Here is a 23,117-nt window from a genome sequence, read left to right as displayed (position 1 = left end):
TTTGTCAGTTTGTTTTGTAGCTTTTACTGGATATAATATGAAGTGCTCATACATTTATTTGGGTTGACAGTCATAATGGCCCTCCGAAAGAAGATTTTATTACAATGCGGCCCGCGAAAAAAATGAGTTTGACGCCCTTGATCTAAAAAGACACACACAAAAAAAAAGGAACACAAAACATAACTGACAAAAAGGACAAGGGAAAAAATAAATAAATCCAAAACTAAACTAAGAACATGACATTATTATTGTGGAAATGTCCTCCAACTTTGGAATCACCCATCCATTAATCATTCTACTAGCAGTAATAAATTCTTGTATTAGTACAACAACAAAACAGGACACTGAATTACTTGTCAGTACACTGCAGTTTATTTCTGTACGTATGTGAACAGTGTCACAGCAGTCCTGCAGGGTGCGGTCATGGTTGCATCCACAGTAACAGTAACAGTACATTGCCCTGCCCTTGTTGCAAAGGCGCAGGAATGAGGGGGAAATAAAACAACAACATCTTTCTGCTACACCACAGTATCAAACATCTCGCCAAAATCCATATACACACTTCACCGCAATATGTTTTGAAATTAAATACATATAAACTCCATACATTGGACAGGTTCTTAAAGCAGGTTGCCCAAACTGAGGGTTCCTGGTCTAAAATGGCAACCGATCAGATTTTTATTTTTTTACTCTGCTTTGAAACAGTAAGATGCACAACACATATATATACAGAATAACAGTAAAGATATGTCCCATGCATGCTTTTGCAGGTGTGAGATGCACAAGTGTTGGAAGGGGATAGGGGTGGGTGGGCTTATTGATTGACTGATGACATCACCGGTTTGAAGGGCTCCAAAAATACGGCACAGCACAATCGACAGTAAAGCAAACAGAAGGAGAATCGTGTACATGGAACGTATCCTCTCAATCACCCCCGTGACCACTGCCAACAAAAAAAAGGAGAAAAAGAAAAAAGGGCAGATGATCATTTTGTTTTTAAAAATGATAAAAATCAAACCAATTAATTAAAAAGGGATTATACGGGTGGGTCCCAGCACAGAAACATGCTACCATATTGCACTTTTTATTGATATCCCGCCTTAACAAGGTAACAGTTTCATTTGTTCACCCAAGGATCATAAATGGTGCTTTCAAATAGGGGGGAGGGAGAGAGGAGGGACTTCCTGCATTGCATAGCTTCTGTGCAAGAAATGTGGACTGAGTGAGTGGTGGATGATGAATGAAGAGTGATGAAAAATGAAGGGGTGTGAGGTGTCTTCTAGAGTTCAAACAGCGCCCCTTTGTTGGCCTGCTGTGCAGAACAAGAAGAGAGCATGTCAGATGACCATATATGGTCAGAGGAGGTCATGCAACGATGATGTCATAGTAATGGTCATCCATTCCTACGACAGAGTTCAAGCCAACATCATGTGTGACTCCAGCAAATCTTCATCTACAGGAGAAAATTGTTTTGCTTTTTTTCTTTGGCTTTTTCTATGTATTAGTAACAGTGATGGCCCCCAGGAAAAGTGTGATGGTTACCATTGAACCAGAAATGGCGCTCATAATGATTTATAGAAAGTGGTCTGCCCACAAGACTTAATACACAAATTATTTTTATACCAAGTGGATGCTAACCTAATTAGCATACAGCTGCATAATGGGTAAAATGGCTACCTTATAAGTAACAGAAGAAGCTGTACTCAAAATGTGCATTTCTTCGACCATTTTGTTTAGAATGTAAATTCATATAACTATTAGCATTGCAACACCAAATGCCACTCTTGCAAAACTTTTCTTATCCCATCCCCATTCCATCTGAGATTATAATTGCTGTTATGCAAGTATGACAACTTGTTTGCTAAAGAAAAATGCCACCCCTGTCATACACACTGTATAATATATTCACAGTTCATTTTAATGGAGCCTGTTTGATATTGTGGGTCATGCAGCAGGGATGTATGAAAGTTCACTTCGCATTCCGTCAGGTGAGTGAGTAGTTTTGCTTTCTTTTAATTTTACGATACAGAGGCTAACTTGTCTTTACACAGTCTATAATATATTCAGATTATTTTAATGGGGATCTGAGTGTTATAGTGGGCCATGCAGCAGGTAAGTGTAGGAGTTTGTGCATTGTTAGATGGAGGTAGGAGCAAGAGGATGGAGCCACCACCGCAGAAGACAAGAAGGTAATGTCGTCAGCCCAAAGAGGAGAGACAGAAGAAGGGTAGGAAGAAGGAGCTTGGAGGTCTAGTGGGTCGGTGAAGGTGGGGGTCTCCGACTGTTGGGGGACACACAAAGAGGGCGGAGGGGAATTTACATATTGGTGTACTAAATGTTTAGTCATGGTCATTTAGACTTGTCAGAGCGCCACCTTATGTTGAAAACATGCGTAATAAAACACAACATCTCAGGGAGGAACTGTGGGTTACACACAACAACCATTGGTAACCCTCACTTACAGTCTTCGCTGATAGTGGTAACAGCTTGTTAGCAAAGCTTAGCACGTCTTAAAGTCGAAGGAAATTACTGGGCAAAATGTAACGTATAAATAAAATTACTTTGATTCCAGTTTCCTACTGCACAGAAAGCACATACTGTAAATGCTGATAATTAAAATAGTTAGTGGCCAAGTATAGCATGACATCGTGTAAAACATCACATGACATTCTATACATTTAAAAAAAAAAAAAAATCAGTCGACTAAGATAGGCTAAATAATAAAACCAAGTATAATTTTAATCTTTATAACTATGATTTACAGCATTCATCAGTTGTTGCGTAACCCAAAACAAATAGCAAAAAAGTGAGACTGGATATTTTGTCAATGCGAAAACAAAGATTAAAGCAAAGCTATTCACTTAAGTACCTCATATTGCTAACCACAGACTAAATCTGCATTATGTAAGGGAATTTTTTTTGTCAGCTTTTCCAAAATGGTTGCTTATGGGGATTGGTGGAGATCGAGTAATGGAACATCTCTGCACATGACAATGACACAAAACATCAACAAAATGGAGGTTAACAGTTGACTTGAAGGGGGGTAGGTGGGGTTTATATTTAGGTTAATGCTGAAAAGTCACACAATATTTTTTTTCAATTGTGTGTGTACGTGTATTCCCATGCAGCACTCTGAAAAGAGAACCAAAAAAATGAGTGAAAAAAAAAATGAAGAGAGAGGAAGAAGAGGAGGAACAAGGAAAGCAGCCGTGGTCGATGCGGACGATGAAAATGGCAGACAACACCACATACCGGAAAAAAGTTAGTCCTCATTGGTCAGTGATAGTGATTCTGTGGAAAAAAGCATGGTCGTGTGGCAGTAAGCATGTGGAGGTAAAGAAAGAAAGGAAGGAAGAAAGAAAGACAGAGACAGACAGATAGATAGAAAGAAAGAAAGAGAAAGCAGAGACAAACAGACAGAGAAAAAAAAAGAAAGACAGACAGACAGACAGAAAGAAAGAAAGAAAGAAAGAAAGAAAGAAAGAAAGAAAGAAAGAAAGAAAGAAAGAAAGAAAGAAAGAAAGAAAGAAAGAAAGAAAGAAAGAAAGAAAGAAAGAAAGAAAGAAAGATGAAAAAGAGAGAAACAAGAAGTTACATAGCGAGACGTTAACAAATGGGACAGGCATAGTGGAAAACCAGAAAGGATTTCATATTATTCCTCATCCATCATTCCTGGCATGCTTTGAACGCACACATTTTAACATGAGGATACTGCTTGTGAGCGGGAAGACAGTCTATAGACAAGGAAGCTCTTTACACTAGTTGCTCTGATTCTATGTCGGACCAACAACTACTCCTCTGTTTTTATTTACCTCCTGTACGCCCCCGTCCGGGTGTCTTCACATGCCCCTTAGCAACACAAGAGGATCCACACCAACATCTTAAGAACAATACTTTAGGTGTCCTCATGAGAATTTAGTAGGAAAATTAGCAACACTGAACATTCCACAGTAAGAATGGGGAAACACAACCAACCACACTTACAATATCCATATTTTGGTACCTAGCACGAAAGCATGATTTTGTTTTGAAATTCATCTTTATGAAGTAACTTGACCCAAAACTCATATCGCGTTGTCTTTGAAATTGTTTGTTTCTCTCCTGTACCTGTACAGGGGTACGACAATATCAGCAATTACTTAGTATCTTACTATCAAAGCGTATAAGTTTTTTTTTTTTTTTGTTATGACATCCAACTGAATTCTCAAGAGGACAGAGAAATGGAAAGACTTTGGTTTTAACTCACCTGGGCACACTCGGGGGTGCACGGTTTGGACGAGAGGGCACCGTGGGTGGTGGCCCGCTGTAAGGGTCTGGAGAAGCCCCAGGGCGGGACGGTACTGGGGGTCCCCCGGCAGGAGGAGGCCCACGGGAACCAGGACGAGCTGGGGGCGCCCTGCGATTTGGAGTAGGACTCGTGGCTGGAGACCTGGAGGAAGAAGACGACACGAAGACGGTGCAGCCATCCGTACATTTGTCTTCCTGTTCAGAGTCAAGGAACCCAAACCCTATCCCAGCCAAATCCGACTTCTGAATTGGTCAGCTTTGAGTTTATCCATCACCTTCCTCCAGAGCCACTCCGCTGGACCTGTAGCCACGAGTCATCCACAGGTGGCGGCGTGGCTGTGGAGACGGTGGTTGTGCTGATGTCACCAATGATGTGGAGTGCCTCTCGCAGGGCGTGGTACATCCTCAGCATTTCGTCACGGTGCTGCGCCTGTTCCTGAGACTCCTCCATCAGTGTGTTCTGGTCGCCGCATGAGTACAACTGGGCCAGCAGCTCAGCATTTATGAACTCTTTACACTGGATTACAAAACAGAACGTTAACAGTGTACTTAAAAAAAATGTTTCCCCGAGCTCCGGAGAAAAACTCACGTTATTAATCATAAGGTGCATGATGGTCTTGGGCATCAGGTCGCGGACTGTTTTGTTGACGATGGCCATGTAGGAGTCGACCAGGTTGCGGATGGTCTCTACCTGACGCTCCAGCTGGGGGTCCATGCTGTTCATGAAACCGTCAGAGCCGTTTTCGTCACCTGTGTCACTCTGTATAGAAAAAGCGGGGAAAGAAACACCTGTATTTGTATCGATCTGAAAAAACGTTGCACCAACCATCTCGAATCATGACAACAAAAATGACTAATAACAGTTTCATTTAAGATCTGATAACAGTGTCATGGCAATTTATTATCAAGTTCACATTTCACTGCATTACAGAGAGGATAACATGACAATAAAACAAAACAACTGAGTCACATACCGTATTTTCTAGACTATAAAGCGCATCGGACTATAAGGCGCACCTTCAATTAATGGCCCATTTTAAAACTTTGTCTTTATATAAGGCGCACCGGAATATAAGGCGCACCATTAATGCATCATGTCAGATTTTTAATCCAAATAGAGTCCTTCTCCATTTTATCTTTTTAATTTCAACTTCAGACGCAACAAATTCCTTTATAATCACAAAATAATGATCCATAGTCTTTTTGATTCATGATTCATAGTCTTCAGCAGGCCACTTATGATTGATTTCATGACACAACGCTTCGGGCCAGTTTAAATTGAGGAATTTGGTCCATATATAAGGCGCACCGGACTATAAGGCGCACTGTCGACTTTTGAGAAAATGGTAGGTTTTTAGGTGCGCCTTATAGTCCGGAAAATACGGTACAATGACTACAAAATGCGGCAAAGAGTGAGGAATCAAGATATCAACTAGAGGAACATACCTTTCCTTCCTTTTCCTACAAGGTCAAACAGCGATGAGGAGAACGGATATTGAAAAAAAGACAAAAAGGAAACATGAGAGACGAAATTCTATTGACAAAACAGACTCCAAATGAACCAGTAACGGGCTCATGGTAAATGCTGTGATAGTGTGTTACCGTGACACGTTCAGGGTACACGCCGGCTCGCAAGAACGAGGCCTTCCACGCGTCCACGTCTTCCTGACTCTCGCAGGCCAACTCTAGCTGCCGGTAGTCCTTGTACACATTTCTGCGGTTTACAGATGGAAAGCATTAAAATCACACACTTCAACTTTACAGTGCTCTTCAAGCATTGCACAATAATTAGAAGTCTTTTTGAGGAATGTAAAATACAACAATTAAGATATTTCTCTGACAATAGCATTAACATGATCAAATAGCTGGAGTTAAACCTTTGCTCAGTGTTGAATAGGGCAAAAATGTGCTTGCTAGACATGAAGCCTTTCTCGACATCTCGCAGCCTCAAGTTGTCCACCTGAAGCATGTACTTTTTCTCCTTCTCCTGCAGGGGGAGACAAAGAGAGACACAATTTTTGGACGCAATAGGCGAACTGATATTGTGACATGAATTTGATGATATTTTGGTTTATATGTACGATATTGTTGTTATTTTTACGAGCTGGAACGATTTATCAATTAATCAGCGACTAAGTGATTTCATAATTAATGAATAACAATTAATAATCAATTCATAGTTTTTGAGACCATTTTATTTAAAATTGTGCAAATCCTCAGAATTCCAGACTTTCACCAGTAATTATTATCAAATATCTGTAGTACTCCATACAAGCAAACATCAAAGTTTTGTTGAATCAATATAAAATATTCTCCATTTGCTTTTACTTTGGAGAAAAATATCGACATTTTTGCCCTTTTTCTTCGGACGTATTCCAAACTACTAACGGAATCTTAATTTATGTTCTTGCACTACAAATTTTTTTTTTTTTTACATAAAGGTATGGAAGTTAAAATTTGTTTTGTAGTCTGATCTGTGGATAAAATCACAAAATAATCAACAGCTTACTCGATTATTGACATAACCGTTATTATAAATTGCAGCCCTGCTACGGGATGGCATAATTTGCATTTAATGTACAGTACAAAGTGCAGTATAGGAACTAAAAGAAAATGGAGAACCTCGTGGGGTATCAAGAGTAAATCTTACATATTAAATTTAACAGCACGTTAAAAAAAGGCAGGGGAAAAAAACACATGAGACGGATGGGAAAGTTGTGCACTCAGGTCTGTGGTTTTGATTACGGCGGAGGGGAGTAAAACGAAGGCCAGCGACAAATGAGAAACACATACCGTACACACAAAGAGAGAGAGCGAGAGAAAGGAAGAATGTGTCCTCCTCAATGTGCACTCAGCACACGACATGCATGCGTCCAATCGGGGGAACATTTTCATTTCCTCTCTCACATACACATTAAATCAGATTGTATGTACGCATATTTTTTTAATGCTTAATTATGAACAGAGAGCATATCTAAAAATAAGTCCGGGTTGAGCAAGTTTCTATAAAAACACATAGACACACATTGGTAGTCTGTAACTAAGCTTAAAGCCATCTGGCCAGCTAACCACAGCCTGCCCTGCCCAAACTAGTGTGTGTCTTCAAGGAAATCTGTGTGTGTGTGTGTGTGTGTGTGTGTGTGTGTGTGTGTGTGTGTGTGTGTGTGTGTGTGTGTGTGTGTGTGTGTGTGTGTGTGTGCCCTTCATCAAAGCATTAAAAACCTGTGCAGCCTGCAATTCCTAAATATATGTAAAACACATACGCTCACACGTGCACACGTAAAAGCATCAGTGCACCCACCAGGTGTCTGTATAAAAATTTAAAAGTAGCCCCCAGGCCGCAGAATGCCGACTTAAATCATGTGTAGACTTCAGAATTTCTTGCTTTGTCTTGTTACTCTGGTTTCTCCCTCTCTCTGGGAATGATTCATACATTTTCCTCTCTTGTGGCTATTAAACACAGACGGCAGCGGTGCAACAGGAGGTGAATGGAGTCCCTTTCCGTGCAAGTTGGAAGAAGTTAAACAGAAACAAAGGGAGCTTATAGGAAGCTATGAACAAAATTTTATACGCAGAAATGTTGTCGCGACAAATTGCTGACGAAGCTTTCTTTTTTTTTTGCTTGTTGCTAGGTAGAATTTGTGGGGCTACATCAGCACTGCCCCATTGGCCAATGAAAAAAAAAAAGGTATGTCACATCAAGCTGTGCCTACACATTTTTGTTTGTAATTCTTTATTAAATGAAATTTTGGTTGACTTCTTCTATAGCAGAGGTGTCAAAGTCATTTTTTTCGCGAGCCGCATTGTAGTCATAGCTTCTTTCGGAGGGCCGTTATGACTGTCAACCCAAATAAATGTATGAGCACCTCATAAAAGCTCCAAAACAAACTGACAAATAACTCATTTTCAAATCAGACGAGTAAAAACTGGTCAAATATGAAAAAAAATATATATATTATTAAAAGTGAAGACAATTTGCAATTCTAGTAATGACACGAATTTCATGCACAATTTGTCTTCGCGGGCCACATAAAATGATGTGGCGGGCCGTACCTGGCCCCCGGGCCTTGAGTTTGACACTGGTGTTCTATAGCATTCATTTAAAAAAAAAAAAGTCACCAAGCCAGGGGATTACAGCTACAGTAATTCAGATTCAGACAAACAAGCATTTGCACACAATTTCGTTCGCAAATATTTGTGAAACCTTTCCAAACCAACTTTTGTGTGAAGCCTCGAATTGAGCATTTTGCCATCTGCTGCGATAAATTCCAGCCAAGGTAAGCAGACTATAACATATCGAAAAAACTTCAGAGCATAATTAGATTTCCTGAAATATCCTGGATATGACTTCTTGTGTGCATGTGTGTGTAGAATACAAAAATGCAGATTTGAGCCCAGGCCAGAAGAAAATTGAGGGGCAGCAGCAGTATTTGTTTGACAAAGGCGCAAATCTTTTTCGCCTGACTCATCTGATGGGGGCGAAATTCCACCTTCAAGCAATTAAGGCCATTGAGGGATTCACATCGGAGCGCTTTGAGGTCCCCTTGTCAAAAATCTGCTTTTTCTAGTCATGCTTCGTTCCAAGCCAGCCATCTGGAGGTAAATAAGCCTCAAGCTGATGTGGCAACGGAGGTTTCTTGTCTGAGCGCTATTGCTACATCTTATGTTCGGAGCTGCATGGTTGAGATGATTCGTGGTCGTTGGCTTCCGTCTTTTGTGGAGACACCTGAGCTACCGAAGTGAGGGGAGGACGAGTAGGAGGCGAAAGACGATCCTGATGGGACTCGTCTGGCAATCATCTCAGCCACCTTGAAGGCTTCCTGTCTCCGGATTAGCAAATGCTTTATCAAGTTCAACGAGGCTTTGCTGACTTGCTGCATCTTATCTATGCTTTTTAAGAATAATTCTCTGAAGTGGGTGTATTTACCTGTCTTTGGAGAAACTAACAATCCAGCCCAAGATCAGGGGCGGAGTTATGTGGTGCCAGGGGACATTTTGGTGTCACGTTATCATATGCCATTGGCAATCATTAGTACAGCAAAAATATTATGCAGTATCTGATTTCTTTAACAAGTTGATGATTTTTTTTAGGTTTATGGAAATAAATTCTAACATTTAGAGTTAGGATTATTATACGTATAGGTCCTTTAGCATTATTACAAGCTGGTCCTTCAACTTTTTTTTGTAGTTTTTCTAGATAAAAAATATATTTTTAAAAACTCACAAAATGTGGCCATCTGTGTTTATATTTTGAGATTTTCAGGGTTTTTTTAATACACAAAAATATGTTGTTTTTTTTTGTTTTTTTTCTACAGAGGTAAAATAAATAACCTAAAAAATTTGGAGATACAGTAAAGAAAATGCTTTATAAAAGGAAGCAACAAGCAAATTGAAGGGTTTTGATGAGTGTTTTTGTCAGTGAGGTTCCTTCCCAGTGAAAGGCGGCATCAGTGACTTCCATAGTGACGCTTGTTTGAGTCACACTCAGGCGGACCATCACACACGAAGCCATAAAAAAAAGCCGCCTGCAGCGTTTGGAGCTGTTGCGCAAGTGCAAAGTACTTTCCATTCTTTTGTTTGGTTAGTGAGTAATAGCATGCTCATTATGAAACGCCAGAGGAAGTTCACCATGTTGAATAAAAGTAAAAAAAACGATTGAAAGGTTGGCCATGCACAGACACATTTACCAATTCAGCATGGTTCGATGGGAGCAAGCTTAAAAGAAGCTTGATGATGGCTTCTTGTCTACCGGGGGATGTGAGTGTGATAGAAGTTCTAGTGACTTGAGTCGGGCATCAAAGGGGTTATGGAGAAGCCGCAGGGCATCTGGGAGCAATAACATCGCTTCTAACCCGTCATTAGCACAAAGACTGGGCCCTGGGTGGCAGCCAGCGGCAATTTTCACAAGCCTCCTCTTCACCTCCTCTCCCTCCCGTCGCTCCTCCGCCATTGCCATTCCATATTGAGTTGCGTCCGTACAAACGAAACACAGCTTCACGACTCTATGTGAGGCAAGTCGATGTTTTTTTTTGACAAGCAGATCTGTCGCAAACTCAAAGAAAAACTGCCTTTTTTTTTTTCTACGAAAGAATTTAACGTGACCCAATTGAAAAGCCGCAATCACCAAGGAAGCACCAAAACATGTGCAGTCATCATCCAGACTTTTTTTTTTAAGGAAAGCCACAAGTCAAAATTTTTAATCGGTGAGGCCGAGTGATATACGACCAGGATGAGCTTCGTGGGCCTCGTGTTAAAAATACACAGCCGTTATCTTAACGACGAGGGTGGCAGGATTTCTCGCACATCGTTTATAATCGAGTCATATCTGATAATGAAGAGAGGGAGCCCATTTGTCTCGATTAAAAGTCTAATCAAAGCTGTCCACCGTGAAAATAATTCTGTTTTTCTTACTGGGTAGCAGCAGATACGAAAATACGAAAATGTGGAAGAAATAGTTTAGTCACATGCTTTGGTAACACTGCCGTCAACACAATTTCTGCCTTGCAAGAGAACAATGAATACTAATTTTCAATTAGCTAAGGTTTGTTTTGGTTAGGAAGTTTTACAATAACTCAAAAGTTGTTGTTGAAAGAAGTTTTTTAAAAATTATTTAAAACACCACTGACAATGATACATTCATTCATCGTATTCGGGCTGGCAGCTAGGTGACGACTTCCTGTTTAGCAGCTAATTGCTAATCACTTAATTACTCATGCTACGTTTACTTCTGCAGAAGGTCAGCAAAACAACCTTGGGGCTACTTTAGTTTGGAAAAATAGGGGTTGGTTCATAAAGGAGTGGGTTACAACAATTACCGACATATGAATGGTCACCGTTTTAGGCCAGAATAAGGGGATATCATCATTTTGGTTTCTAAATGTTAAAATTGTCTTTGTTATACAGTGAGTCAGTACTCCTGAGGCCTCTGTCTAATCCCAACCATATTTTTTCACACACATCCAGACACAAAGCAAATTCTCTCCGAGAAAAAAAAAAATGCCACAACGTAACACTACAAAAATCAGAACAAGCACTAACAGGAAACAAAGTAAATTTAGTCCCCGCATAATAGACATAATTGTGAGTAGAATAGAATTAGGTGGTTTCCTTTCCATTCTAGTTGGCTCTGTTTGTATTCAAGTCTGCCAGTCTTTGTTTCTCTGAGGTCTTTGTAGCAGCAAAAAAATGTGCTGGATTGGTTTCATAATTTACACAAGGAAAAATATTCAATAGTTAGCTATGTGACTCATCAGTCTAACAAAACCACCCCTCGCCCCAAAACCACATTATATATGATTAAGCACAATTGAGAGAGTACAGTTATCTTATTTTTCAAAATTATTCGACCTGACTTTATACATAAAATGAACTTTCAAAACAATCTACACATTAAGAAAGCACTCACAAATGATCATTTGTGGATGCTATGACACATGAGCGTAACTTACGCTCGATCTGCTTAGTGTTGAAGTTTTATTTTTCTGCATGCTCTTAGCTTGAAATCACTTCAACCTCTTTTTTTTTTTTTTTCAGCACATTCTGTCTCATTCCACATCCCTACTTCCCTGGCTGTACTGCCGACTGGCCTCTCCTGGGAGCGTGCCTGCTTTGATTTGGAGCTCAGGTCCGAGCTCAGAAACCAAAGCTAAAACAAACACACGTACTTGGCCACCACCTCTGCACATGCACGCACACACACATGACCAAGCGCACACACCTAAAAACATAGCGCCGGTTCACAATGAAAGTTAGCGAGGCAAATTAGAACTTCATTTTTTGGCTAATTAGATTATTTGCAGAAATGAAACTATGTTCAGCATGTATCAAAATGTTGGCATGCTCCAATTCACGCCACATTACGTGTCAAACAAAAACATTTCCCTAGCTGTATATGATTAGCATTTGTTAGAAACCCAATCAAATCTGTCTGATTAATTAGGTGAATAGGTTAAATGGATAAGTGAGACTCACTGGGAAAGCAACTCAAGACTTGGAAGTTAAAGACAATATTCTGCAATGTCATAGTCAGTGTCCAGATCTAAACCCAATAGAGCACTTACTGAAGACAAAATTCAAGAGTCCATATTTATGTGAAGGACCACATTTAATTCTTTGAGTTGAAATCCATTGTGCCGGTGTACAAAGGCACGCCAGGGGCAAACTGTACGCGATGGTTATCGTATTCCTACAACAAGAAAATCAAAGACTTTTGGGGCTGTACATTCATTTGTTCTGATTCTGATTTAGCCCCCATACGTTACCCCCCCCTACCCCCTTTCTTCATGCACATGTGTGTAACGAGGGCCTGCATAAAGGCTTCTTTATTCAGCCCTGACAGCGAGAGGAAATCAGCTTTAGAAGCAAAAACAGAGGGAGCCAGAGTGCGATGGAGACCGCAGGGCCGCACATCTGGAGTTATTACAAGGCCTCCTCCTTCTCCTCCACCCCCGCCATGCTCGCCAACAAAACGCAGACATTCCTTTGCTCCCATCCACACCACCTCATTCCCCCCCCCCCCCTCAAAATCATCATTGATCATGCACAGATAGAGTAGACTCGATAAAGGGATGCTGTAGGATGATCGAAAAGTTTTTACGACAGAATGAATGGCGCTCACTTCCTGTTCACCTTTGAACTTCCACTTTCTCCCTGGAAGCCAGCGAGGGAGGCGGCGAGGGCCAAAAAGGGGAGGGTTAAGGGGGTGGTTACGACAAATCAGAGGGAGGGTGGAGAGGAAGTCGAAAGGGACAAAGAATGGGAGGGTGGGGGTAATGAAATGGGAGCTCCTCCTCTTTCTCTCTCCCTATCTCCTCTCTTTCTCCCGCTCGCCCATTTTCCTCCTTCTGTCTCCTGGAGGGGAAACTTGTTGGTGGTCAGTCTTCTGCCACGTCAAGCCTCCAGCAAGGTGGACGCAGTGGAGTGTCTTTTTTTTTTTTTTTTTAATTTAGGAAGGCAAACAATGGGGAAAGTTTTCCATTCCAAGTCGATATGGAAGATGAGGAGCCAAGAAAAAAAAATTGGAACATAAAGAGGAAGAAGAGATGCCACAGGTAATCATATTTAGATAAAGAGGAGAATTTTGGGACGTTTGTCTAGTAGTTGAAATTTTTCCTGCAGAGTTTTTGTGAATGTGACAGAAATAGACGAGCTTTCAACGTGTTTCCTCTCCACAGATGTCTGGAATGCGCCGCACAGCGGGATGCTGGGGAGGGAACGTCGTGAAATCTGCCAATCAGTGGCTATCACCTCCGTCTCACCTCTCCTCCCCCCCCCCCCTCTTCTAAATGTACCCCTCATGGACTCGGGTGAGTAAAAGCATGCGCTCCACTTTTTTTCTTCCAGGAAAAGTCATCCAAATAAAAACAATCCAGCATCCTTCAAGCCCGGCCCGCCCGCCCAGTGTTCAGACTACCTGTTCAGGAAGTAGTGGTTGTACAGTAGTCTGCACATTGGTTAGGCTGGCCCGGGGAAGCACGAGACCAGAATCAACACTTGGGAAGCATCCCCAGCCCGACTTCGGAAGCGAGAGAATCCATTTGAGTTGTTCTGACTAGACCACAAGATAATTCAAGAAACTGATACGGTGCTGTTGATGTCACCTGAGCACTATGTTCAACTTGTAAAAAATATCACTGAAATAAAGATCCTTCCCATTCGTAACCGTTACTTGATTTTCTTTTTCTTCAACAGTTCATGACATATCAAACAGATCAAACCCTTATAATTGTGATTTAGAATAAAATGTCGTGTTCTTGTTAACATTTGTGATTTGTACAATATTTTGAGACAACAAAAACAACTCCCTTAAAAATTAAATGTAAAATATGTTGCATCATAACTATATTAATATTAAAAATGATAATTATTTTATAGATTATAATTGTTTTTAAAATGTATAATTATTTTCATCAGGATCATATATACATATTCTAATATATATATATGTATAATTATTTTCATTAGGATCGTATTCTAACTATTATAATGGTGCATATGTTTTCCGTGTTTTACAGTAATAATCAAATAATTCCTCAGATGGATGTTATTTAAGAAATATCTACGTGAAGCAATATGGTTCCTAAAGGGTTAAAAAACAAAAAGATATATTTAAATTTAGACGAGGATGGTAGTCAGGAATGGCTCACCCATGCAGTATATGAATAGACAAACCCAAAGTGACCAACACATACAATTATGTCTCCACCTCAAATGACTACGTTATGTGCAGAGAGCACACAAAAATGTTTAGCGCGCTCACTCTGTCATTGTCTCCTTCACTTTATTCTTATTTTTAAAAGCCTCTGAATAGAACTCCCCCTTCAAAAAAACGAGAGAAATTGTCCGCGGTTGTTTGTGGGTGACCTCATTTTTAGTTCAATTTCCCCCTTGCCTCGTTTGTTACCATGTTTACCCTGAATGGGGGTGGGGGGGTACACTTGACCTTTACACAGCGTTTTGAGTTCACTCTTAAAAGACACAACAACAATGCAAACACGGCGTCCCGCCTCGGAGCGGCATCAGAAACCACAAACCACCAGGCCTGTTTCCATTTAAAGCTCAGGCGTGCGTGTGCACGCACACACACATGCACACACACGCATGCACACACACACGCTTTTGAGAAGGCATGTGAGTGTGATGTAAGCCCACCCTCTCTCCCTTAAGATGTTTACTGCTGGGATCACTTGGTAAGTCTGGCTTTTTGGCGGCCTTACAGCAGCATCAGGGAAACCCAGTCACACACACAGACACAGACACAGACACACACACACACACACACACACACACACACACACACACAAACGCACGCACACGTAGTTCGACGGGGGGAAAGAAGCTTACTAGAATGTCAATGCAAAATGGGGAAAAAAAACAAAAATCGCAAATGACTTACAACGCAGCTGCTATTTTTTATGCATAAATTTTAAATCCGAATAAATAACGTGAAAAACCCCAAGCTCAACCACGAGATACTTTTTTCTTTTGTTTTATGACTAAATTAGCATGTTTTTTAATGACTGTGTTTGGGGGGGGGGGGGAAATATCAATTTCAGCAGATTCACAGAATTTTCCACACGAATGAATGATGACAATAATTTAAAAAATATACACAACTAAAAAGTATAGGGTTCACTCAAAACGTCTTTATTTCTAAAACAAAAGGAGTGTTTATAATGATAAATATTAATAAATAATAATAATTATTATTATAAGTCAAGGACTTTTCCAAGTGACACCAGACTTTTGAATGGTTGCGGTCATGTATATTAAAAAAAATGTGAAATCCCACTTGAGTGTAAAATGAAATGAAATTGATTATTATCCCAAAGAAAATCTTCCCCCCGTGATGCTTGGAGCTAAGTCGTCAGGGGCTTTGTGCCTCTGTTGACGGGCTTCATAGGTGCTGCTGTTTTGATTCGCAATATAATTCATCAGTGCCCATAATTCTAAAAGTCCTATGAATAGGCGGAATGGAGTTTGCAGGATGTCCAAACTACTTTTGAAATTGTCATACTACTTTTAACACTTCCTTGCTTCTTAAGTCTTCAGTACTCTTACAAAAAAAAAACATCTACTAACTGATTGTGTACGCTAAGAAAAAAAAAACCCAAATTTTCCACATCAGGACAATAGAGTTTTGCACTCATTTACGTCCAAAGTATTAATACGAACAAATGAATACCACTCGTGCTGGAAGTCTATAAAATCATAGTCATGTGGTTCTTTTATGCTCATTTCTCTTTTGTTTCCAGCTATCTTTTTTCTTTTTTTTCTTGTCCTTGCATCTCCCTCTACATCAAGACGTCTGATTCAAAGAATCGGCATGTCCTGTGGTAATATAGACCAGGAGGCTGTGAATCACACGTACAAACGCGCACATACACACACATCGAAATAACAATATCCAAGCCAACAAGCAGTGCCAGGATGTTTTGGTTAGTGTGTGCTGCCATGCCAGACTTAAAGCAAGGGTTTTCCCCATGACAAGAGGCCAACTAATAAAAGTCTTTTTTTTTTTTTAAATAGTAACTAGTGTTTATTTTGTGTGTGTTTGTGTGTGTTGCATTGTAACTCTACCCCACAAGCATTTGTGTTGTGCTTTTTGCGTATCTAACTGTAATGGGCAAGCACCACTAAGGAGAAGCATAGTGGGCTGCGCAACCTGCTGCTTGTGTGCCATATATGGGCCACGAAAGGCTTTGATTTGGCCCGCAATGCAATTTAAAACAAAAAATTAAAATTGTGAGTAGTAAAGAATGGCCCCTTTAAATTTGGGAGGAACGGCAGACAGAGGACTCGATGGCAGTACAGCAGCCACTTGACTTATGAATTTATTTGGTTCCATTACGTGTTTGTAACTGAAAACACTTCCATCTCAAATGTTTTTTACTGTTACTGCCCTACAGTGTGTTCCCTTTTCTGTGTGCGCCTTTGTAGTACTATAATATTTTGCAAATAATAAAATGTCTTGATAGAAAAAAGGTGCTTGGATTCTGATCAATGGTATCCTTCGTCCTTGGCACTGAGATTTGACACCAAGACCACATGGTAACATGAGGCCTCCCCCAACCTCCAAGTTTAATTAAATAAATACACAGGACAAGAAGGGAGTTAATGTACAATTTATACAAAGTTGAGGAAAAATGGATGAAAAGTATCGTGTCCGCATCAACCTTTCGCTCTCCCACATGGTCCTAGTTACGTGTACGATACCCGGCTAACAAAAGACAGAATCTCCCACCCTCACGTCCTGCCCAACAAGTCCCGCTTGCATTGTGCACCCTCTTTGAAATGAAGTATGTTTATTAGAAGCAGATTATGTGTGTGTGTGTGTGTGTGTGTGTGTGTGTGTGTGTGTGTGTGTGTGTGTGTGTGTGTGTGTGTGTGTGTGTGTGTGTGCAATTTGGATCAGGGCAGGGCAAGAGGAGCAGGGGTTGGGGGGTTGGGGGCTTTGGTATGCACATGTGGATGCCAGCTTTTGGTGTCTGACATGTTGGGGGGTCCTGACTCTTTGAAAACGGTCGTCTCTCTCTCGCTCTCTCTCTCTCTCTCTCTCTCTCTCTCTCTCTCTCTCTCTCTCTCTCTCTCTCTCGCTCTCATTCCTGCGTTCTCTGTCACACACATACCGACTCACGCACACGGCCGCCCGACCGCAGCACGCACACACACACACATAAACACACACGCAAACATATGAGCGGTTACATCCTGGAGACAGTGAGACTGCGTGGCTCGCTCCAAAAAGTTCCACTAAGCATCATGGGACCTTTCTTTGACCAGTTCGCCCAGTACCAAAATGTGTTGGCTCAAATGTACTCAAAAACCGCTGAACTTGACTTAAAAAAAAAAAAAGCAACTGAGAGGAGCTGGAATGAACTTTTGGAGCACAAAGTGGAAAAGAAGGAAGAAATTAAAGTAACAGAAATTGTTCCTCCTGGTTCAGGTTTGGGTGAAAACGACCGCACATTTATTTTATTTCCTTTACGAGATGAATAAAATATTAATCTACCGACCTACCTACCTATCCACGAACTAATTTATCTTCAAGTGATGAACGATGAGGCGTTAGTTAGTAAAAATATTCATTTCGATGAAGTTGTATTATCATGCAAGAACTTTATAGCACTTCTCCAAAATATTGAGAAAATGATCAAGAAACTAACAAAGATTGTGTTAAGGATGTATTGGAATATACATGTAAATAATAATAATTGAAGAAATATATTTGGATTCATTTTGACCTTTTTTTTTTTTCTTCCCCAAATATTCTTTCTAAATCTTTCTAATTGTGTGAGAGAGTGAAACACACCTCGTCATCCTTGTACCAGGACAGCGACTCCGCAGTGAGGACAAACCAGTACTCCTTGGCTCCACCTTTCATGATGCTAATGTTGTTAATGGTCAGCCACCCCTTTCGGATCACCTGGGCAACGTACAGACAAGATTGGCGATACACGAGAAGTGACATCACACTCACCAGCCCCAACGTTAGGTACACCAGCGAGAAACCTCTCTGTATTGTATATTACAAGCTTGCGAACTATTATCTTTGTAAATGTCGTTTTTTTGATGGATCTCTCATGTACCTAATAAATAAGACTTTCTATACTTTCACTACTATCTGCATCTATTAGAAACACACACGGTAGACTTCATTTACCTTGAACCGATCGTTAACTCCTCTCTCCGGCTGGATGAGAATGTGGAGAGAATGTTACAATTCCAAGCCAACCAGGGCCTTTTTTCATGAAAGCGGCCAAGTACATATATTTGCTGTACATACAGTGTGCATTGGTGGTCAAAAGCCTGCATGTCATAGCGGGCTGCTGGGACAGCAAGCACTAGCGGGGGATGGGGCAGGGGGGGATACTTGTCCAAATACCCTTTTCAGAACATGCAGTCAGATGCAGGAGTATGTTTCATTCTTTATGTGCAAAAATGATGAGCATATAACCAAAAGAAATACAATATCAGCCAAATGATCCAAGTACGTCAATGTTTCCAGCGAAGCCCTGCTTATTCACAATTTAGTATTCGCAAATTTGCATATTTGTGTTTTAGTTCTCTTTGAGTTTGAGAATCAAAGCCATCCACATTAGATGTAAGATGCATCTTAAGGTAGATGACTTCTTTTTACCCTAGTGTGATCAAATTGAATATTTAAGAATAAAAAAAAAAAAAAAATCTTCGTAAGCCTTTCCGAATGTTAAATCATTGCCCATAGTGTTCATAACAGTTTAACCGTGGCGACAGCTTGACGCTAAAATGAATTTCTCCTGGCAATATTTCCTGTGGGAAAATTGTTTGGAAAGTCATATAAATCGCTGAAGGTCCTGAAGTGTTCTGGAACGGCCTTAAAGGTTCGTTCCACTGTGGCTTTAAAAAAAAAATGCACAGTGCACATCTCTTGACCACTGAACACTTTGAAATGTTTACTTACACAAGGCCAAAAGACAAATGATTTCCCATGTAGTAAACACTTATCATGAGGATGGAGTAGAAAGTCACGCTAAGATGGAGAACAGAAGCAGTCGAGGGTCTTTAAGGGCCAACTACATCCACGTGTAAACAGGAAGCACAGATCACCCCTCGGTTTACTGCACCTCTAACCTTTGCCCCACCCGCACCCCAACCTGGGTGGTTGCTATGACGACTGTCAAACTGACAAGAGATGGGAGCCACTGTTCAGGAAGAGGGTGGGGGATAGTTGCGTGGTCGTTTTTCTTCATGTCATATATAAGCAGGTTTTAGCATAGTGATCATCGTGTGATAGAAATGTGTGAGCAAAACGTTAATAATCAGGGAAGAGGAAGCAGCCGAGGGTTTTCCACCACAGTCACCAAGCCCAACTATTGATAGCCCATAGCGTATTTTGCACACACCACCTTTTGCAAAGACATACAGTATATTCATTTTCATATCAATTCATTCAGACGTGCACAGTCGCTACTCACCATGATCTCATCCTGAAGCAGTGCACAAGCCACAGATAGAAGAGGAGAGGCAACACACAAGAGGAAATCACATGGAAGAAAATACAACACAATTGGAGAGCTCAGAAGAGCAGAAGAAACTCAAAGAAAGAGCACAGAGTTGTAAAATTCTTCAGGATACCAGTCATGCAAAAGAAAAATGATCACCGTAGCATCAATTCCAAATACTGCACAAAGTTGAATAGTTTTATTGTAGGATAAGAGCCGAAAGATTCGCTAAAAAAATATGGTGGACAGTATTATCACCTGATTCCCAGCCGCCTTCTTCTTGTTCATCTGGTTGATCCTCTGCTGGGCACTGCACAAAACACACAAACATTAGCATGCAAGCACGAGTACAAAGAGAGGGAACAAAATCCATGACTCACTTGGCAAAGCCGATGAAGTCCTCATGGTTGGTGTTCATGTAGGACAACTCGATTTCGATCAGAAGGAGCACCTGACGAACGAGCATCGTTCAATTCAACTTTCCAAAAATTATGCTTTACGATACAGTTTGGGCAGAATTTTACTTGCCATTTATTGTATTTTTGGAATGAAAAAATATATACATTTATTTTGTTGTATGTTTTAGGCAAACCACATTTAATAAATATCTCATAAGACAAATAAAATACAATAATATCATACATAATTCAACACATTTTTAATCAGAAAGGCATTTTTTTCTGCTGATTTAAAATCTGCCATATCAAGGTTTCATAATGATAATCATCATCATAATAAGAATAACATATAATTATATAAAACAATATATGTCAGGTAATTAATGGGAAATTCAGTCCAAAAATATATAAAGCAAAATAAATTTTTAAAAAATCATATAAATTTAAGAATAAAATATAATGCAAAATAATAAAAAAACAAATAATCAATCAAAGTAATTAAATAAGAAAATAAAACAAAATGTAAACATTAAAACCTTTTTGATATTGTGATTTTCTGTTAAGATTGAGTAATTAGGATTTGATACATACATAGATTCTTAACCTGGGAAGGTGATAAAATCCGTAAACATGATTTATCATTAAAAGCAACTGGAGCAGCAAATTTTTTTCCAACAAACTTTATAGTTTATTTCAATGAATAATAAGTGTCAAGAGTATGATTTAATTGCACCTTTCTCTTATGTTACCTGGCCTTTGGTGTGGCTCTCTCTGTCTCTAATGTGCTGCGTGACAATTCTCTCCATCTCTTCTCTCAGCATCGGGTACTGGGCCAGCTACAAGCACACGGCACAGTGGGTCGGACGCAAACCACTTCCATGACTTGTCTCACTGAACCCAAACACACAGTTCTACTACATGCACAATAAAAATAATGCACAAAAAAGTGTTCTGGGTTCAGAGAAAGGTTTATCGCAGACTCAGCACAGGTCAGGGCCAACATTTGGATTATTTTATGTGTATCCAGATTTTTTTTTCTTTTTTTAACAAAATTAGAGACCAACAAAGGAATAGTGCAAAAGTCTGTGATATTGCCACACAAATGCAGGCTCAACAATGTTCCTGGCAGAAGAGCATCTCTTTCCCAGCACACTGAGGGGCTTTTTCCATGAGCTCATTGCAAAGCCACAACGACACACACACGCACACACGCACACACACACACACACACACACACACACACACACACACACACACACACACACACACACACACACACACAGAAAAAGGGGGGTTGACAAATGTCTTTTTTATTTGCATGTCACAATGCATCTTGAAGTATTGAACGGGAATGATCAGTTGTCTTTTTCACCTTCCAAGTCGTGACTTTCTCGTTTGGTGCTCACAAAGTAACACATGTAAATGTTTGTGGCATTCCTTCACACTGAATCTTAGTGATGAATTTAATTTCCAATTTGGTGCTGATCCAAATTAGAACTGTTTTACTAAGCGTTGACTCATCTGAGTGAAAATCTGCTCACTTTTAGTTTGCACAATAAATAACGATGCTCTTTGAATAATATAAATTCTGCCTTATGTCTGTCATTCATATTTTTATCTAGTGTCTTTTTTGTTTGGAAGTTTCTTTGTTTGTTTGTTTTTGTTTGTGTGGACAACTTGGTGAGCAAAAAGAGTATTAAGATGTCAAATCAACGAATCACTTAGGATGCATTGCAACATGAAGAGTGACAAATTGTTTTGTGTCACTTGAAGTGCCAAAAAATTTGGTTTCAATGTCACGAGCAAGGCCGCATGCAGGGATGCAAAATGTGCAAAGCAAAAAAGGGCAAGGAGGAGGGGACTGAGGGAAGGGGAACTGAGGACGACTTCAAACTGACCCCTTTGTGGATTTTCCCAAGTACTGTATATCATAATACAGTCTATCTTTAAACACAGTAAATTTCTGCAAATCAAAATAACAACGTGACAGAGAGGAGAAATCCAAAGGAGGTCACGCTCTCGTTTGGGCAAGACGACAGGATGGAAGTCAAATAAAAGCAGGTAGAAACAAACAAAAAATCAATATGGTGGAAGGGCGTCAGTTAGTCAATGAGTGGAACTCCGTGATCAGTCACGCAACTTAAAGTTCATTAAAAAAAATATATCTATTTACATATATACGGACAAACACAGAGACAAGGAGGATGAAATGGAAAGATTCAGCATGGTGAAGTCAGATATGAAATAAAATGACCTAACATGCAGATTAAGTTGAAATCAAGGTACTAAACTATCAAGTATGTATTAAATAGGTAAAGTCTTGAGTAAGGACAGACCGATTACGGCTGGCAGTTGGGGATAAATTCAATTGACAACACAAAAAAAATGGTAAAAGTTTCGCATGCTCCTAGCTTCTTAAATTTCAGTGCAACCGCCGATTAATATTTACAAAATTGACAAGGTTAAATGCAAATGGTACATAATCCTGCCATTGCCACAAAACAGAAGGTCATTGGCATTTTTTATAACGACAAAAAGAGAGTGGACACAGCTAAAGTTACTAAAATTCCTCTTGAGCATGCTTATGATACGTTGAATAACTTTCTGAGTTTAACGGGCTTTGGTCAAACATCTAAATATAGAAATTTAAATTTTTAAAAACACATTTTTTTTTACATTCTACATTTTACTTTTGTAAAAATAACGATATTTATGGCAAAAATGGTCTTTGTTTTGGTCTTTGTCAATTAAATGAATACATGATTTATTTTAAATGCATTTATTTTGCTGTTTGGCTGTACAGGACAAGCTGTTATACCAATCTTTAAATTATTATAACCTGGGCAAGAATTAGAAAAATGTACAAACCCAATGCCTGTCCTTGCAACTTCACACCAAGTTAATATTACGCACATTAGCTTTTTGGTGTTATTTCTGCATTTTATTCAGA

General features: G+C 39.9%; 1 protein-coding gene across 1 annotated transcript in view; it reads right to left on the bottom strand.

Annotated features, from left to right (window-relative positions):
* Positions 1 to 4,242: 4,242 nt before the first annotated feature.
* dnm1a (dynamin 1a) overlaps positions 4,243 to 23,117 on the bottom strand; it is a 28,589-nt gene continuing 9,714 nt past the window's right edge. The window contains exons 11-20 of the mRNA XM_085925477.1: positions 20,917 to 21,003; positions 20,150 to 20,220; positions 20,028 to 20,079; positions 18,098 to 18,211; positions 6,165 to 6,274; positions 5,890 to 6,001; positions 5,734 to 5,748; positions 4,877 to 5,047; positions 4,563 to 4,804; positions 4,243 to 4,429 (exon numbers count right to left, since the gene is read on the bottom strand). Coding sequence (XP_085781603.1) covers positions 4,243 to 4,429; positions 4,563 to 4,804; positions 4,877 to 5,047; positions 5,734 to 5,748; positions 5,890 to 6,001; positions 6,165 to 6,274; positions 18,098 to 18,211; positions 20,028 to 20,079; positions 20,150 to 20,220; positions 20,917 to 21,003 — 1,161 coding nt within the window. The remainder of the gene's footprint in view (positions 4,430 to 4,562; positions 4,805 to 4,876; positions 5,048 to 5,733; positions 5,749 to 5,889; positions 6,002 to 6,164; positions 6,275 to 18,097; positions 18,212 to 20,027; positions 20,080 to 20,149; positions 20,221 to 20,916; positions 21,004 to 23,117) is intronic.

This window comes from Syngnathus leptorhynchus, chromosome 12, assembly GCF_054491065.1.
Source record: "Syngnathus leptorhynchus isolate UIUO chromosome 12, UIUO_Slep, whole genome shotgun sequence".
In the NCBI taxonomy this organism is placed as follows: Eukaryota; Metazoa; Chordata; class Actinopteri; order Syngnathiformes; family Syngnathidae; genus Syngnathus; species Syngnathus leptorhynchus.
The sequence above is the reverse complement of the archived record's forward strand: the minus strand, read 5'-3'. Positions and strand labels throughout refer to the sequence as shown.